Here is a 19,921-nt window from a genome sequence, read left to right as displayed (position 1 = left end):
CCTGGTGGTTCTTGTGAGGGTTCGGTGCCCCCTCCTTAAGGGGGGGGTACTGTTGTGATTCGGTTCGTGGGCTCCCCCGGTGGTCTCTTGTGGTACTGGTGTCCTGCAAGCTTTGCCTTCTCAGTTCACCTGTTCCTATCAGGATGTGGGAGTATCCTATTTAACCTTGCTCCTCAGTCTTTCTAATGCTGGCCATCAATGTATCCAGAGTGATTCTGTTGCATGTTCCTGCTCCCAGTTTTCTGCTCAGCTAAGTTGGACACTTTAGTCCTTAAGTCTATTTTTGTATGTTTTGTCCAGTTTGCACTTATGTGAATCTCTGCAGCTGGAAGCTCTTGTTGGGCTGAAATTACCACTCCAGTGGCATGAGTTGTCACATGAGTTAAGGTAATTTCAGGATGGTGTTTTGAAGGGTTTTGCAGCTGACCGCGAAGTCCTCTGTTGTATCTTTCTGCTATTTAGTTAGCGGGCCTCTCTGTGCTAAATCTGCTTTCATACTACGTGTGTCTTTTCATCTGCTCTCACCGTTATTATATGTGGGGGGCTGCTATCTCCTGTGGGGACATTCTCTGGAGGCAAGCCAGGACTGTGTTTTCTTCTACCAGGGGTAGTTAGTTCTCCGGCTGGCGCGCGGCATCTAGAGACAACACAGGAATGCCCCCTGGCTACTTCTAGTGTGGTGTGTAGGTTTAGCATCGTGGTCAGCTCTAGTTTCCATCACCCGAGAGCTTGTCCGTTTATTCTATGCTTCTGATGTTTCCTTGCCATTGGAAACCATAACAGCTGCTATATACCATGTGGCTGTGCTATATACTATGTGGCTGCTATATACTATGTGGCTGCTACATACTATGTGGCTGCTATATACTACGTGGCTCTGCTATATACTACCCATATACTACGTGGCTCTGCTATAGACTACGTGGTTGTCTGTGTTATATAGTATGTGGGCTGTGTTATATACTATGTGGCTGTGCTATATACTACGTGGCTGTGCTATATACTATGTGGCTGTGCTATATACTACGTGGCTGTGCTATATACTACGTGGCTGTGCTATATACTATGTGGCTGTGCTATGTACTACGTGGCTGCGCTATATACTACATGGCTGCACTATATACTATGTGGCTGTGCTATATACTATGGTCTGTGCTATATACTATGTGGCTGCTATATACTACGTGGCTGTGCTATATACTACGTGGCTCTGCTATACACTACGTGGTTGTCTGTGTTATTTAGTATGTGGGCTGTGTTATATACTACATGGCTGTGCTATACACTACGTGGCTGTGCTATATACTATGTGGCTGTGCTATATACTATGTGGCTGTGCTATATACTACGGGCTGTGCTATATACTACGTGGCTGTGCTATATACTACGTGGCTCTGCTATATCCTACGTGGCTGTGCTATATACTACATGGCTGTGCTATATACTACGTGGCTGTATTATATCCTGCACCCCGAACCCCCAACATCCTGTGGTCAATCAGCGACAGACGCAGTCCAGCCACGAATTGACGCGGGATTTAAACCACGCTTCACTGATTGGTCGCGCCCGGCCGGCCGCGACCAATCAGCGATATTGGCATGGGATTTAAACACCGCTTCAGTGATTGGTCGCGCACGGACGGCTGCGACCAATCAGCGATATGGGCGAAGTATTTAAACACCGCTTTGGTCATTGGTCGTACCCGGCCGGCCACGACCAGTCAGCGATATTGGCGTGGGATTTAAACACCGCTTCAGTGATTGGTAGCTCACGGCCGGCCGTGACCAATCAGCTATATTGGCGCGGTATTTAAACACCGCTTCGGTCATTGGTCGTGCCCGGCCAGCCGCAACCAATCAGTGACAGGCGCAGTCCGGCCGCGAATTGGCACCAGATTTGAACCACGCTTCGCTGATCGGCCAGCTGGGCGCGACCAATCAGCGATATTGGCACGGAATTTAACCCCCACTCACAGCGCGACATACATATTCTAGAATACCCAATGCGTTAGAATCGGGCCACCATCTAGTGTCCAATATATATGAACATATAGATACAATCTTTTATTAACCTCACAATAGGCATGTACATACTGTACATATAACAAACAGGTAAATCGGATACAGAGTCTTTTAAAGCAAAGGTCAGGTAGAAACAGGCATGTACATCACTGACTAGGGCAGTATCATTTATAAAATGTGCTTATGTAAACTTTATAGTCACCTCAGGCCCCTTGAGAAAGCCAACGCAAAACGCGCATTGGGGCTGTTCGCGTGTCATCACATACGATTGAGTCTCCCTATGTATATTGATATTGGGATGGTGTCACTGTAAACTCAGCCTACAGCACATGCGTTAAATGAATTAGCTTTATACTATATAGTGATACCCTGATTTCCCCACATCCTCTGAGTGACTATAAAGTTTACATAAGCACTATGCACTTTTTATAAATTATACCACCCAGTAAGTTGTTTACATGCCTGTTCCTACATGACCTTTGCTTTAAAAGACTCTGTAAGTAACTGATTTACCAGTTTGTTATATGTATGTACATGCCTTTTGTGAGGTTAATAAAAGATTGTTTATAGATATATATAAAATATATATATGTTTTGGACATCTACTTCTCCAAAAAGTAGCTGAATGTAGCTGGGTCCCACTGGTTGCTGCCAATTCTTAGCTGATAGCACTGCTTGACATCTTCCAATTTCAAAGGGAACTAACCATGACATTTCTTTCATCAGCTCCACTAAGTTTCTTTGGATGACCACTGCATAAACAGTTCTCAACATTTCTTAGTGCTTCTTCAAAAGAGCTTAAACAGCATATCTTTAAACCCCAGAGGGGTATCATACTGTATATGGCCCATCATACTGCGTTTTGGCTTTGGGGGCCATCATACTGTGTGGGGGCTTTTGGGGTATCATATTGTGTTGGTTTTAAATGTGGGGTCTCATAATGTCTGTTGGGGCATCATGTAATAGAGGAGAGGTCACTATGAGGGCCTCACAATGTGTGTGATGGAGTTTGGGATAAATCATACTGTGGGGGAGGCAGTTAACGGGCATCATAGTGTTTTGGGGGCTCTGTCAGGATATCATAATGTTTTGACAGCACTCTGGCAATATTATACTGTGTTGGGGCACTGTGGGGGCATCATAATTTAAAAATGTACTGGGGCTAATCATAATGTGCATGTGGGAGCTACTGCGGGGAATTCACTATTGGGGTATTATACTGTGTGTGGGGCATTTTTGGGGCATCATACACTATGGACATATAAGGGCCATGAAAAGAGTGTTGTAGTGAGTGCATACTGTGTCTTGACCCTGATGATTTTTTTTTCTTTGGGAGGTGGCTCAATTTGGATTATTGCTATGGAGCCCCATGATTTTTTTGTACACAGGTGCCTAGGGCTCCACATCACATTCATACTACCTCTGATAGACACCACTTAATGTTAACGGTAATGGTCTATGTGGAAAATGTGTAAATAACAATGAGGCAGCATAACATTGAGTTTTGTGATGTGGCACACAGGGTAGCTACTGTTTGACTGTATGGAGACGATTTTTTTTATGGTGGCCTTGAACCTACACAACTATTGCAGATAATGGAAAGAATGTGCCAATATTGGCATCAATGTGCCGCCTGCATGATTTGTTGATTGCTAAATGTTTGGAATGGACACATTATATATAACATAAATTGTTGTAAAAACCAGTTGTTTGACTTCTTACTTGTTGTGTAGACAGTAGCTTCAGGTCTTTATCTCACATTGTGTTATCCTATCCTTTTAATAGCACACTGAAGATTAAAACTAGGAACAAACAGTTTGGCAAGAATGAACTTGATGAGATTACACGCTGAGATGTTTGCTTTATAGATGATTTGACACGTTTTCTGATTGCGGATTTTTCAGGAAATTCTAATGTAAATGTTACAATTCCCTGTGAGATTTTTCCATGACACCTTGCCCTCCAGCACTTCTGTCATTTATAATTCTACTCTTCATTATATATCAAGTTAAATGAGGTGATGTCACCAAGGTTAACATTTTTTACAGTGATTAGTAAAGAAGAATGTTGCATATTTTGGTAAATCACAGAGGTGGATAAGTCAGTTTGTGGGTGACAAGAGCCATTACTTGCAGTTTATCTAGTAGTGAGACGTAATGATGAACAAGACTTGTTTGAGACTTGTGCCTCTCATACAAGTGGTTTCCTCTAAATAAGTGGCATTTATACCTTTGAGTGTAATTCAGGTTAGGCTTTCTTCATACTTGCATAAGTTCTTTTCTGTCATACTCAAGTTGTGTTTTGATGGTCAGAATAGCATATCATGCTGCAGTATTGTTTCTTAAGAAGAAACAACACATAACACCTGTCAGATTTCTGACTGAATCACTGTAGGTAAGGCTGCTTTCACACTAGCGTCGGTACGGGGCCGTCGCGCTGCGTCGGCCCGACGTACCGACGCATACTGTGAAAAAGATGCCTGACGTTGGCAGCGGAAGCAGTCTTAGGACGCTTCCGCTGCCCCATTGCAAGGTCCAGGGAGGAGGGGGCGGAGTTTCGGCCACGCATGCGCGGTCGAAAATGGCGGTGTCGGCGCACAAAAAAATGTTACATGTAACTTTTTTTGTGGCGGCGGTGCGCCAAAACACGGCGCAACCGTCGCACATGTGACATGTGGCACTGCGTCGCAATGCGTCGCTAATAAAAGTCTATGGAGAAAAAACGCATACTGCGGGCAACTTTGCTCCAGTCTTACCATGTTAACTGTTTCTTATATTTTTTTTTCCTGTGGGATGTCTCTTATTTGGATACTTCAGGCCATTTATGCCATAGTATGCAACATATTATATGTAGAACTAAGTTTGCACTTTGCAGTCACTTTTTCCATACTTGTTTTCTATAACTTCTTTAACTTCTTTATGTAATGTTATACTTCTTATTTTTAGTTCAATTAATTTTAGAGAATTACTAATGTTTGCACTAAACACTTTTTCCCCCTACATATCTATGTGTCACTGGTGGCACTACATTATTGTAAACTACAATATATATTAAGGGGTGGTAATAGAAGCAGTGTGAGTGACACCAGCACCGCGGTGATAGATGTTATAGGGCGGCACTGGTGTCACTCACCCTGCTTCTATCTCCGTTCCCTGGCAAAGTCTTGTTTCACAGTTAGAAGCTGCAACGGTGGGGACAGAAGCAGAGTTCTGACGCTGTGCTCACCTCTCCCACAGCTTTTCAGTGCGATGGAACCAGGACATCTTCAAATGGGCGGTGGTAAATGAAACTGTAGTAAGTTACTGTAGCGCCCTTGATGACGTCCTATTCCGTGGGTGAGTGCAGCCTCCTATTAAGTCCTGTTTGAGACTCCTCTCAAATGGAATGTAACAGGAAGTGAAATAAAAAAGGCTCATTTAAGAATTAGCAGGAGAGGCAGTAGCATAGGGCATTTTATAATAAAGCTAATTACAAAAGTGATTAGGGTATTTAGAGAGGACATTTTTGGTACCAGACCGCCCCTTAAACTAAGGTAACTGTTTCCCCCCCTTCCTCATGCAAAAAAAGGAAATTAAGAGAGTGGTGGATAGATGCAATGTGTGTTGCCATGTGCTGTGGCTTACTCTGATTATATATTCATGATCCCCTGTCAGTGGCCTTACATTACTTGCATTCTTGTGGCCGTATTTTGGCTGTACGCCTGTGAGCATATTTTTGTACTAGTATGCTATTTTTTTTAAATAGAAATCATGTTTGTATAATCTAATAAAAGTGTATTGCATTATTTTTTTTTGTTATTACTACGTGCTGATCTTCTTCCTTGGAGATATCATGGTCTGGTCTGACTGGTATCTGCCTTGAAAACAATGTTGACTTGTGTAGAATTTCTACTCTAGGAGGGAAACCTTGGGGCTTCTACAATCTTTTGAAACTTTCATACTGGGTTATGTACAAGACTACAAGTAAAAGCTCATATGTTGCAGTAAAGTGCTCTGTCCGTGCTCAATGCCTGATTCGGAGCTGCCTGCTGGGACTGAGGACAAAGCCGTGGAGCTATTTTGAAAAGCAGAACTTGGTGCCAAGTTTCCAGTGTCAGCGGGTTTGTGTTCTTCGTAGCAACAAGAGGTTGTGTAGGAAAGAATGTATGCCACTAGAATGCTAATGAATGTAATGTTTAAGGCACAAGTATGGTTGAAAAGTCTGTACAACTATAGAAGGTGGCACTTATATATAGTATTATGTCATATACCGGTAATAGTTTTACTTCTTTTGATATATCATAAAAAGTAGATTTCTATGCTCATGTTCTCTAAATTAATGTAAAAAAAAGGACGCCTTTCAGCAGATGATTTATGCCACAATTTTTCATCCTAGACCCGAAGCACTTCTTGTCTTCAACCAGCTCGCACTAATTGTTCGACAGAAAAATTGCATAAACCCTTGGATTTCCCTACCTTCCCTTGTTCACTAATATTGTTTGATTGAGTAGATTCCAGTGCTGACCTCATCCATTGCAGAAAAGTGAGTGTTGTCAGACCCCAGTATATGTGCATGGACTGCCTCCGCAATATGTACAGTAACTTTGAACTGGTTCTTTAGGAAAAAAACTGTGGTTAACTCAAAGAAGCTTTCTCTTTGAGACAACCACTCATGTGGGAGAATACATAGTTTATAATGGAACCTCAGCTCCGTCAAGGGAAAAGTCTGACCTGGATAAATGAGGTTTTTCATGGAGGTGGGCTTTTGTGGAAGTTTCATCAAATGCTGTCTGCTTATTTGTAGAAGTCTGTTGGGAACAATAGTGATCTATTGTATACTGTGGGCTGAAAACTAGTGGTTTCTGTGTATACGCAGCTCGAGGCCGGATTAGTCCTGCCATTTCTATCTTCCATTTCCCTGAAGCAAATATCTAAACAAAGGTGGCTTTGCACGATGCAAACACAATGTCAGCACAAGGTGATATATTCTAAATTGCAGCTGAATGAGTCCTCTATAAATAAAGTATGGCTTGGGCTTACCAAAAAGTTTTCTTATATACCGTAGCTGTAATCCTTTGGCATTATGGACTTCATTCGAAACTATTAAAAAGTATGTAGGCGACTAAAACACGTGGCTGCTTTTTCCAAAAAACAACATAAGTGCTGTATATGAACTATGTCTGGCTCTAAAAAAAAATGAATAAGGTTCTGTGCACAGGACGTCTTTTAATCTCAGTTTTTCAAGCAAAAGATGCTTCAGGAAACTTTAGCGCTTTTTTTCCCCATTTTTTGTGTAATTTTTTTCGGTTGTTTCCTGAGCGTTTTTCTGACTTTTTTTTTTAATTGCCAGTGCTTTTTTGGACAGTTTTCTCATGGTTTTTGTGACTTTTTTTTTACTGTCTTTTTCTGGTCGTTTTTTTTCACTCCATTGACTAATCGAGAAACCACTAGATTTTTTTCTAAAACAAAAGATATGGCAAAACACTCCAAAACTTGTCATCTGGACATTTTTTCAGTTTTTCTATAAACTTGTATTTGTAAAGTACACAGCATTTTCCAAGTGAAAAACACCAGAAGAATGGACAAGTCACTTAATTTAGCCTCTTGTCAATTTTAGAAACCTGAAGTAATTACAAGACATTTATACATAAAACATAACATAAACATATGCTCAGCAAGTCGCTTTCTGCATGGAAATGGTTATGATGAGTGTTTTCTGATAGGTTTTTCAGGTAGTACCCATAGCGGAATCCACCTGAAAAAGAAATTGTGTGCACATACCCTAAGTGAATTAGGCCCATATGGGTTTTCTTTCAGGTTTTGTACTAATCCCATAAAGAAAAAAATGTGGCATGCGTTATCAGATGCTATATGTGCAGAACAATTCTCATCGGCTCAGTTGAGTGCAAAGAAGCCTAAAGCTGAGTACCAAATGCAGCCCATCAAGAGAGGAATTTGTGGAAGAAAGCAGCCATAGTTTTCTAATCTCATAGACCCCTTCAGGGTAGGACCATGTGATGATCCTTACGGACCTAGGATTTATTCAAAGTGGCGTAGCTATATTGCTAGATTGTCTTTAAACTTTCATTTTACTCACAAGAACATAATGGAGCTCAGCTTTCTATCACCTGTGTGACATTATTTGACGGCTTCCTTCATTACACCTTGCTCTGGCCATCATTTATCTTGCATACTTATAATCAGGAGGAAAGTTTCTCAGTGTTTTAAATGTAGCAAGGTGATATTTTATGAGCAACACATGACGTACAGGATAAACAATAAGTAACACACCCAATGACATTTACTTCGTACATCCAAATCAGTCATCTGTTTGCCAAGTCGATTTCATCATTTCACAATTATGAGCTACGATCTGTGGTCATTTCATTGTTTTATTTGATAGATTTGTCTAATTCTTAGCAGGATTTAAATTAAATGATAGAATCACGTATTGCCATTACCATTCATTCAATTAAAAAAAATCATCATTATGTCATGGCCAGCTGGAAATATGCATGAAGGTTTTGATTCAGTTTTATGTAATCAGAAATGGATGTTAGGCCTCATTCACACAACAGAATTTGGTCAGTATTTTGCAGCAGTGTTTTTTATACCAAAACCAGGAGGGTAACTTACAGAGAAAAAAACTATAATTGAAAGATTGACACCTGTTCTGTGTTTTGGAGACACTCATGGTTTTAGCATACAAACACTTTTTGTTCCTGGGCAAGGGCTCAGTTTACCTCTCTTTAGGCCTTGTTCACATGTTCAGTATTTGGTCAGTATTTTACCTCAGTATTTGTAAGCTAAAACCAGGAGTGGGTAAAACGTGCAGATGTGGTGACGTGTTTCTATTATACTTTTCCTCTGATTATTTCCCTCCTGGTTTTGGCTTATAAATACTGAGGTAAAAAACTCATCAAAGGCCGGCGTCACACTCGGCGTAAGACAATACGCCACGTATTTTACGGCCGTAATACGGCCGAAATACGGTGAAATGTTCCCAAAATAGTGATCCGTAGTCAGGGTGTGTCAGCGTATTTTGCGCATGGCATCCTCCGTATGTAATCCGTATGGCATCCGTACTGCGAGATTTTTGCGCAGGCTTGCAAAACCGACATCTAATGGATTTATGTGCTCAAATGTTCATTAAAACATATATACAGTATATATATATATATATGTCATTGAGACACATATATATATATATTCTGTATTTAGATTTCATTCAGCGCGATATCTGTGAACAGCCGGTAATTCAATTGCCGGCTTTTCATTTCTCCTGCACAAACCCGACAGGATATGAGACATGGTTTACATACAGTAAACCATCTCATATCCCCTTTTTTTTTGCATATTCCACACTACTAATGTTAGTAGTGTGCATGTGCAAAATTTCAGCGCTGTAGCTGCTAAAATAAAGGGTTAAATGGCGGAAAAAATTGGCGTGGGCTCCCGCGCAATTTTCTCCGCCAGAGCGGTAAAGCCAGTGACTGAGGGCAGATATTAATAGCCAGGAGAGGGTCCATGGTTATTGGTCCCCCCCGTGGCTAAAAACATCTGCCCCCAGCCACCCCAGAAAAGGCACATCTGGAAGATGCGCCTATTCTGGCACTTGGCCACTCTCTTCCCACTCCCTGTAGCGGTGGGATATGGGGTAATAAAGGGTTAATGCCACCTTGCTATTGGAAGGTGACATTAAGCCAGATTAATGATGGAGAGGCGTCAATTATGACACCTATCCATTATTAATCCAATTGTAGGAAAGGGTTAAAAAACACACACACACATGATTGAAAAGTATTTTAATGAAATAAACACAGCGGTTGTTGTAATAATTTATTGTTCTCTCAAATCCATTTGCAGTCCCTCGCTTGGCAACATAATAAACGCACAAGATACATACCTTCTTCTGTCAGATCAGGTCCCACGATGTAATCCATCTGAAGGGGTTAACTAATATTACAAGCAGGAGCCCTGCAAATGCAGCTGTGCTCCGTGCTTGTAATTCCCCTGCGAATGAATGAAATGTAGGTCATTGACCTACATTTCATTCATTCGCGGTGAGGCGCCCTCTGGTGGATGTTCTCATGAACTGCAGCCTGGGAACTTTTTCCCACGCTCCAGGTCATATGAGGACATCCACCAGGGGGCGCATCACCGCGACTGAAGGAAATGTAGGTCAATGACCTACATTTCATTCATTCGCCGGGAATTACAAGCACGGAGCACAGCTGCATTTGCAGGGCTCCTGCTTGTAATATTAGTTAACCCCTTCAGATGGATTACATCGTGGGACCTGATCTGACAGCAGAAGGTATGTATCTTGTGCGTTTATTATGTTGCCAAGCGAGGGACTGCAAATGGATTTGAGAGAACAATAAATTATTACAACAACCGCTGTGTTTATTTCATTAAAATACTTTTCAATCATGTGTGTGTGTGTTTTTTAACCCTTTCCTACAATTGGATTAATAATGGATAGGTGTCATAATTGACGCCTCTCCATCATTAATCTGGCTTAATGTCACCTTCCAATAGCAAGGTGGCATTAACCCTTCATTACCCCATATCCCACCGCTACAGGGAGTGGGAAGAGAGTGGCCAAGTGCCAGAATAGGCGCATCTTCCAGATGTGCCTTTTCTGGGGTGGCTGGGGGCAGATGTTTTTAGCCACGGGGGGGCCAATAACCATGGACCCTCTCCTGGCTATTAATATCTGCCCTCAGTCACTGGCTTTACCGCTCTGGCGGAGAAAATTGCGCGGGAGCCCACGCCAATTTTTTCCGCCATTTAACCCTTTATTTTAGCAGCTACAGCGCTGAAATTTTGCACATACACACTACTAACATTAGTAGTGTGGAATATGCAAAAAAAAGGGGGATATGAGATGGTTTACTGTATGTAAACCATGTCTCATATCCTGTCGGGTTTGTGCAGGAGAAATGAAAAGCCGGCAATTGAATTACCGACTTTTCACTAACAGCGCTGCGTATTTCTCGCAAGTCACACTGCTGGTCCGTGTGGAATCCGTATTTTTCTCGCCCCCATAGACTTTCATTGGCGATTTTTTTGCGCAATACGCTGACAAACGCAGCATGCTGCGATTTTGTACGGCCGTAGAAAGCCGTATAATACTGAACCGTAATATACGGCTAATAGGAGCAGCCCCATTGAGAATAATTGTGCCGTATGTTATGCGAGTTTTACGGACGTAGTTTCTGCGCTCTTACGTCCGTAAAACTCGCCAGTGTGACGCCGGCCAAACACTCAACGTGTGCACATGACCTAATAATATAAGAAAGACCATCGCACTTCTTAGCCCACGTGCACATGTTGAATATTTGTGGATTTTTTACCTCAGTATTTGAAAGCCAAAACCAGGAGTGGGTTATAAATACAGAAGTGGTGACGGGTTTCTATTAGGCCGGTTTCACACGTCAGTGGCTCCGGTACGTGAGGTGACAGTTTCCTCACGTACCGGAGACACTGACACACGTAGACCCATTAAAATCAATGCATCTGTGCAGATGTCATTGATTTTTTGCGGACCGTGTCTCCGTGTGCCAAACACGGAGACATGTCAGTGTTAGTGGGAGCGCACGTATTACACGGACCCATTAAAGTCAATGGGTCCGTGTAAAACACGAACCGCACACGGACGGTCTCCGTGTGCAGTCCCTGTGGCGTGCAGGAGACAGCGCTACAGTAAGCACTGTCCCCCCCACATGGTGCTGAAGCCGCCATTCATATCTTCTCTGCAGCAGCGTTTGCTGCATAGAAGATATGAATAATAGTGTTTAAAAGAAAGATCTATCTGTCCGCCGCCCTCCCACCCCCTGTGCGCCCCCCCGCTGTTCTGAAAATACTCACCCGCTTCCCTCGTTGGCTGTCGCTGCTTCCTGCTACTGTATGCGGTCACATGGGGCCGCCGATTAGAGTCATGAATATGTGGCTCCACCTCCCATAGGGGTGGAGCCGCCTATTCATGACTGTAAATGAGCGGCCCCACGTGACCGCATACAGTAGAAGGAGCGGCCAGACCAGGAAGCAGCGACAGCCAACGAGGGAAGCGGGTGAGTATTTTCAGAACAGCAGGGGGGGGCGCACAGGGGGTGGGAGGGCGGCGGACAGATAGATCTTTCTTTTAAACACTATTATTCATATCTTCTATGCAGCAAACGCTGCTGCACAGAAGATATGAATCGCGGATTCAGCACCAGATGCTGGTACGTGTGGTACCCAGCACGGTGCGTGTGGTACCCAGTGGGCACACGGGCGGCACACGTGTGCCGCAAGTGTGCCACACTGATGTTCACCAGAAACGTAGGGACACACGGACACGGATAATTCCGGTACCGATTGTTTCCGGTACCGGAATTATCTGGACGTGTGGGACAGCCCTTATACTTTTCCTCTGATTGTTCCATTCTTGATCAACTTTATATGCAGGAAAAGCCCTACAGGACTATGAAGAACGAAGGACAATAGTGCCATTGGTGGCATCAGCTGGGTACCTTGTGATGATTTTGGAGCCTATAAAGGGGAAACAGAACTAATGTTTGATTATGGGACTTTAGTCAAATATTACCCGATAACATAGAAATGAATGGACAAATTATCAATGAACTGGAAATGTTACTGTGAACCAAATGCAAATAGAATTCCGGATTCATTTCTTTTTGTTTTCTTGTGGCTAAAAAGAAAGTCAAGCCAAAGTTATGCGTCATACGTACAATCGACATTCCCAATGCACTGAGATAATAAGTGACATTCACCATACTGAGATCAGTCAGATATAGGCAGAGCCATAATGGCCGGTCTGTGTGCGGTATGTACAGCGCTTGTGTAATCTTCTGTATGCAGGTAGTCATCAGCCAAGAATAGAAGGTCCGTTCCTAGAAATGTTTGCAAGGAGCAGTAGAGTTCCAGTACAGTACGAGGTATTCATGAATACAGTAGCAGACAGACCGTCCTTCAGATGACGGATGTGTCCCAGTATGTGACATACAAGAATGGTCTTATGAGGCTTGTCATCGGGAGCGACAACAGTACTCATCACTGCCCTGTGTCCTCTCATTATGGCGTCCATTAATAAGAACAATGCTGCATTTATAAATGAGCGCAAAGGAAACCTGGTGGCCGGTCACATCACTGATTTGGTTTCATTACTTATTTAGGAAAAATGGCAGATAAAGAAAATCCACATAACTGGTGCTCACAATGTCAAAAAATGAATAATTCACTGGAATTCACAAAAATAAAAAAAATATTAAAAACACAAAGTGTTTTGACTCTACCCAGCCTCCCTTAGGTCTACAGGAACCCTGGGTGAAGGCTTCGGAGTAGCCGCTGGCTGGTGGTGCAGGCTGGCAGGAAGAATGGTCAGGTAGCCGGGTCTGAAACAGGAGGTACGAATAAGGACAAAATAATCAGGCAGGAGAATGGTCATTAAACGAGCCAACATCTGAATGAGAGAATACACTGGAAACACAGCAGTTCACAAGAGCTAGTACAACTATAAATGGGCAGTGATCTGATTGGCAGCTGTTAGTATACTTGTGTATTATACTAATCAAGAGGTTTTCCAAGCTTTAGACACTGACAACTAATCTTAAGAACAGATAAACCAAAAGATTTTTAGGCCTAATCAAAGGCACTTCCAATAACACTACTCCTATCAACAAAAACGGAAGCATATGCCAATTCAAATTAAAAATTTATATATTTTATTATACAGAACATATACACAAATAACGAGGAGACATAAAATACAGAATAGCTGCTACTACAGAGCCACGTCCTCCATGCACAAATATCCATATAGCCTGTGTATCTACATGAATCAAAAAATGCTGTAATATATTATGGTAAGGTATAAATTGCACCTAGATTAGAGTATCTACCACAAAATAATAAGGGCATAAACAGAAGTATATCACAAAAAAGGTCTATATGCCAAAGATGAACAAATTTATAAATAGCTTAATACTGCACAATATACATATAAATGTTGTTATTATTCATTGGACGCTAAATAAATACAAATACATCTCTTGTCCCATAGGGGGCGCACAAGCCCTGGATAAAAAATATATATATAAAGTGCCTAGTGACAAAAATTATATTATATTCCATCTATATCCCATGTAAGAGTGCAAAAAAAATAAATAAAGAGTTTATTTGTATATAATAATAGCTTCCATATAAGATAGCGCTATCTTGTACTGAATTCCCCCAAGGAAGAAGCTATACGCGAAACGCGCGTCGGGGTCTGCGCTGCAGGGGTCTGCGCTGCATACACAGGTCATGTATTGAAATCCCTCCTAGGACTGATTTGTATTTATTTACTTATGGCTGCACTTTACTTTAATACCAATATTGACTATTATTATCTTTAGGTCACTTGGCATTTACTTGTCCCTAACCAGGATAGCGCTATCTTATATGGAAGCTATTATTATATACAAATAAACTCTTTATTTATTTTTTTTGCACTCTTACATGGGATATAGATGGAATATAATATAATTTTTGTCACTAGGCACTTTATATATATATTTTTTATCCAGGGCTTGTGCGCCCCCTATGGGACAAGAGATGTATTTGTATTTATTTAGCGTCCAATGAATAATAACAACATTTATATGTATATTGTGCAGTATTAAGCTATTTATAAATTTGTTCATCTTTGGCATATAGACCTTTTTTGTGATATACTTCTGTTTATGCCCTTATTATTTTGTGGTAGATACTCTAATCTAGGTGCAATTTATACCTTACCATAATATATTACAGCATTTTTTGATTCATGTAGATACACAGGCTATATGGATATTTGTGCATGGAGGACGTGGCTCTGTAGTAGCAGCTATTCTGTATTTTATGTCTCCTCGTTATTTGTGTATATGTTCTGTATAATAAAATATATAAATTTTTAATTTGAATTGGCATATGCTTCCGTTTTTGTTGATAGGAGTAATCTTAAGAACAGGTTATCAATATTAGATTGGTGGAAGTCCTACTCCCACAACCCCACCTGTCTGTTAATTGAAGGGGCCAAAACTCCCCAGAGAGCACTGAGCCCCCTTCATTATTCCCCAGGCACAGCGCCATACATAATCTAGTGGTTGTGCCCGGTATTGCAGCTCAGTCCCATTATCTTGAATGGGACATTGCAGTATAGAACTGCACTATATTACGGTAAACAAGACACTAGCTGAGGCTCCTTCACCCCTTTAATCGATTGAGTGGTGTGTTCCCAGGAGTTGGGCACCTACTTATCTGATATTGATGACCTAATAAAGGTCATCAATATAGAAGTCTTGAAAACCCCATTCTTTCCTTCCTGCCTACTATATTTAGATTGCATTAATTACAGCAATGTTATAGCAATATCTGTTTCAGTGTAATTTTTGTCTCAGATGAAGATCCGTTACTACCAACCGCTACACTGACTGCTTGGCCAGACTTTATAGTAGTGTCACACGAGTATATATTCTCTCATCCAAGTGATTCAGTCCAATTATGCTAATCACACTCTGATAAAACTCTGATAAGAGTATCATTAGTGTGCCCTCATTTTCTCAGATGAAGAGAAGATGGATACATTATATCAGTCTGTAAAAATCGGACTGCACTCAGATGTCATCCGAGTTCAGTCTGATGATTTCCACGGACTCATTGACTTGCATGACTGAGTGTGATCCGAATCTTAGATCATACTCGGACATGCAGCATTTTTCACCCCGTACCGCCTCTGTGCGAGGCAAGAATCGGAAATGTGGTGGATGTGCACAACTCCATAGAATAACACTGGTCCTGTTGCGATCTGATGTTTTGGCAGATCACACTGGGGCCAATAATACAGTCGTCTGCACAAGCCCTAAGGCAACTAAGTGCAGGAACTTGACAATCACTATAGGCAGTGGAAAAATCTCTTAAAAATTAAAAAAAATACATGAAAAAAACAAAACCAGTATTTTAAAAATGGAGGCAGGCATTGTACACAAGTATATTCTCCCAGTGTTCCTTGTTACTGGTACGTCAGATATACATCATGACACATAACAATTTGGCTTTGCACCATCTGATCTTCTTTACTCAGAGCCTCCATAACTATTTACAGTATCCTAACACACACATGTAGTTCTAGAGGGGAATTAAATATCTAACAGCTATGATATTAGGGGGGCTCTACAACAGCAGAGGGGCCCACTTTGTGCACAGTTCTGCTAGATAAGGTCTGGAATTTAATATTCTAAACTTCAAGGGTAACTAGATTTTTTGCATTATTTAGTTCCCTGTTAATTGCACAACATTACGGACACTGTGCGCACAGATAGAGCAGCATTACGGACACTGTGCGCACAGATAGAGCAGCATTACGGACACTGTGCGCACAGATAGAGCAGCATTATGGACACTATGCGCGCAGGTAGAGCAACATTACGGACACTGTGCACACAGATAGAGCAGCATTACGGACACTATGCGCACAGATAGAGCAATATTACGGACACTGCGCACAGATAGAGCAACATTACGGACACTGTGCGCACAGGTAGAGCCATTATATGGAGCCTTCTTATCATTAATCTGACTTGTCATTGCAATGTTTGGACAGTGTATGTGTTGCTTGTAATCATAGACTCGAAAATACCAGACATTCCTATAGCAATAACTTGTTACCCTAATGAGAAAGGTGCAGTTAGTTACAGGTTTCACCCCAGTAGCAGTAATATTATGCCAGGAGCGTACTCACCCTGTAGTAGGGGTACTTTTACATGCCCAGATTTTCTGCCTGAAAGAAACATTGATCAATGATATAACAAATCGATGGGCGTTTGTTTATCTCCATTTACATCAGAGCAATCATCAGCACTGTGCTAACTGTATGGGGACAAATAATCATTACTACCATTGTTCATCTCTGTACATTTTGTTATTGTTGGTACTATGTGCTGCTGATAACTGATAATTTGTGTGTCTGCCTAAGGCTCGATGCTACATCACAATACAAGACAATGGGGTCAGATTGCGACCCTGAGGGTCCAAGTCGAAGTTTGTCCATTTTTTTGTGACTTGCTTGTTGCAGTCTCTTCAGGGTTGCAATGCGACCCTTATCATTTGTATTGCGTTCTCCTTGTGGAGAGTGACATGCCAGGTCTGGCACACCAGTATGAGGAGACTTAGACACCTTGCATGCTCTGCTGGGAAATTAAATATGCAAATTGTCAATTCAAAGAGGAAAAAGGACTTGAACTCTAGTGCCGGCTATTGGAAGTAGAAATCCTACAAGTCATTCTCGACCTTTTAATGTGCCTTGCAATATGACTTAGGATAAAAGCAAAATCAGAATCTCAATTTGCAGACATGGTGTTTCAAGGTATTACCCCTCGTCAGTACAAAGTTTGAGATCTGATTTGGCTGGGTGAGAGCTTACAAAGGTCTCATACTTTGTAAAATACTATTTTAATTTCAGGGATTTTTATGGCTAAATTAATTTGTCTCCATTCCTCTGCAGGGAGCTTCTTGACACCACATGTCGAATTGCTAACACATTAAAAAAGTATGGGATTAAAAAAGGTGACAGAGTGGCCATCTACATGCCGGTTTCACCTCTGGCTGTGGCTTCCATGTTGGCTTGTGCAAGGATTGGAGCTGTTCATACTGTTGTCTTTGCTGGTTTCAGTGCTGAGTCCTTGGCTGGGCGAATTAATGATGGTAAGTACTTGTAGTATTTTACTAAGACATTATTCCAAAATACTTTAGAAACTTGTAGTGTAACCACATTAGGACTTCTTGGTGGGATTCCCTAAAATGTAATTTCTAGTTGATAAGTAAGAGCTCATTGGGAGAGGGTTTGCCTGTTGTCACGTTAGTGGATCGTGGACCCACTGCACCACAGGCTGGGCTTACCCTGTAGGGTCAAGGCTGGGTGGCTACCTGGTTTTGACTAGAGAAGCTCATGGTGGAGTTAGGCTTGAGCTGCAGGTAGCCAGGTGCTACTCCAGGGCAGTCCCCGACACTACAGTAGCTGACCTCAAGGGTTAGGAACTCAAGTACGGACTCGGAGCCCAAGGAGGGAACACTTGACAGGACAGGTAACGTTGTTCAGGTGCTGGTTCAGGTTTAGACAGGATGGATTCAGGTTCAGGAAATCAGATTCAGGAACAGACTGGACGAGTTCAGGTTCAAGCACAGAAAGGACGGTTTTAGGTACAGACAGGATGTTTCAAAATTCAGGTACAGACAGGACAGTTCCAGGTTCAGGTACAGACAGGATGGAGTCAGGTTCAGGTACAGTCAGGTAACAGATTCAGGTACAGACAGGACGATTTCAGGTTCAGGTACAGACAGGACGGAGTCAGGTTCAGGTATACACAGGTAACAGATTCAGGTACAGGAGGACAGTTTCAGGTTCAGGTACAGACAGAGCAGTTTTAGGTTCAGGGACCGACAGAGTGGTTTCAGGTTAGGGGATAGAAAGATCGTTTTCAGGTTCAAAGGAATGAGAGAGTGTTTTCAGGTTCAGAGACTGTAAGAGCTGGTTCAGTGACCGATAGAGCGGTTTTAGGTTCAAGATTCAAGCTCAGGTACCGACAGGGCGTTTCAGGATTCAGGTTCGGGTACCGACAGGGCGGTTCAGGTTCAGGATTCTGGTTCAGGTATCGACAGGTCGGTTCAGGATCAGGATTCTGGTTTAGTGACAGGGGCCTGACAACGGATTAGCAGGTTGCATTTTGACTAACTAAACACAGGTGCTGCACAGGCACCTTCCTACATTTGGCAAATACACCATCTATTATTGGGAACCTCAAATGAATAATTTGTGTATATAGTGGTCAATATCATGTATTTGGCCTATAAAGCTCCTAAAACTAAAGGCCACATGTCCAAAAGTAAAGCTGTTCATGTTTATAGTGAATTGCCACGTTACCTTTATTGCCCGATTAAAAAATGCTTTGCAGTGCCAAGATAAGCAGAACCAAACAGTGCCATAAGGCGTAGTGTCACACAGTGACTATAGAAACCCTGTTCTACGGTCTTGGAACAACTAGATTAGTGGAACTGGCAAAAACCCACTTGTTCCACCATCCAGTTCTGTATTTCTGATAACCAGTACGAGATGTATCTAGCAGGCGCATAGCTCCAAGACCTCATAGAATTCACTTGCTTTTAAAAGGAATTATCTTGCAAATAAAAATTCCCCGCAGTTTCTACTGCTCGATATTCCGATAGTCTCTACTTCTACTGCAATGATGAAGTCCCAATACAGAGAAATGTGACCAAGTTGTGCTCCGGAGGCAAATGTGAATGACTATGAATAAATTAATATGATTTATAGATTCTGTCTTGTGAATACGACAGAGGAACACTCTCCTGTGCTATCGGTCACTGCTTCTCAAGTTCCTGGTCGATGATTAGTCATGATTCTATTTAGGTTCCTGAATGTGTTCCATCATCATATCAGGCCATGCAGAGTAAATGAGACGGTCACAGCTACTGTGCACCTCTTATGCTGACCGGGCTCCATGTATAACTACCAGGGCACAATCACTCCATACTGTGTAAATGAAAGCATTAACTCTATCTATCTATCTATCTATCTATCTATCTATCTATCTATCTATCTATCTATCTATCTATCTATCTATCTATCTATCTATCATCACAAAAATATATTCTATCGAGCTTTATAATTAGGGGAGTGATGATCAATTAATCAAAATAGAAAGGTCCTTGTACACAAAAGTTTACAATCTGAATAGAATGGGAGGAGTGTGACAATAGGTAGGCAGGCCCTCATTTACTAATCAGTTTACTCCAGTTTTGGGAGTAAGCTGAACTATAACCAGACCATAATGCACATTTTCAACAAGGGGACGTGGTTATCATATTTCAGACTAACTTATTAGG

The 19,921-nt window shown here is 41.8% G+C and overlaps 1 protein-coding gene across 1 annotated transcript in view; it reads left to right on the top strand.

The window, feature by feature from the left end:
- The window catches only part of ACSS1 (acyl-CoA synthetase short chain family member 1), a 131,731-nt gene that overhangs the window by 30,107 nt on the left and 81,703 nt on the right, over positions 1-19,921 (top strand). The window contains exon 3 of the mRNA XM_077282848.1: positions 17,526-17,725. Coding sequence (XP_077138963.1) covers positions 17,526-17,725 — 200 coding nt within the window. The remainder of the gene's footprint in view (positions 1-17,525; positions 17,726-19,921) is intronic.

This window comes from Ranitomeya variabilis, chromosome 2, assembly GCF_051348905.1.
Source record: "Ranitomeya variabilis isolate aRanVar5 chromosome 2, aRanVar5.hap1, whole genome shotgun sequence".
NCBI classification, from domain to species: domain Eukaryota; kingdom Metazoa; phylum Chordata; class Amphibia; order Anura; family Dendrobatidae; genus Ranitomeya; species Ranitomeya variabilis.
Note: the sequence above shows the minus strand (reverse complement) of the source record. Positions and strands in the feature narration are given on the sequence as shown.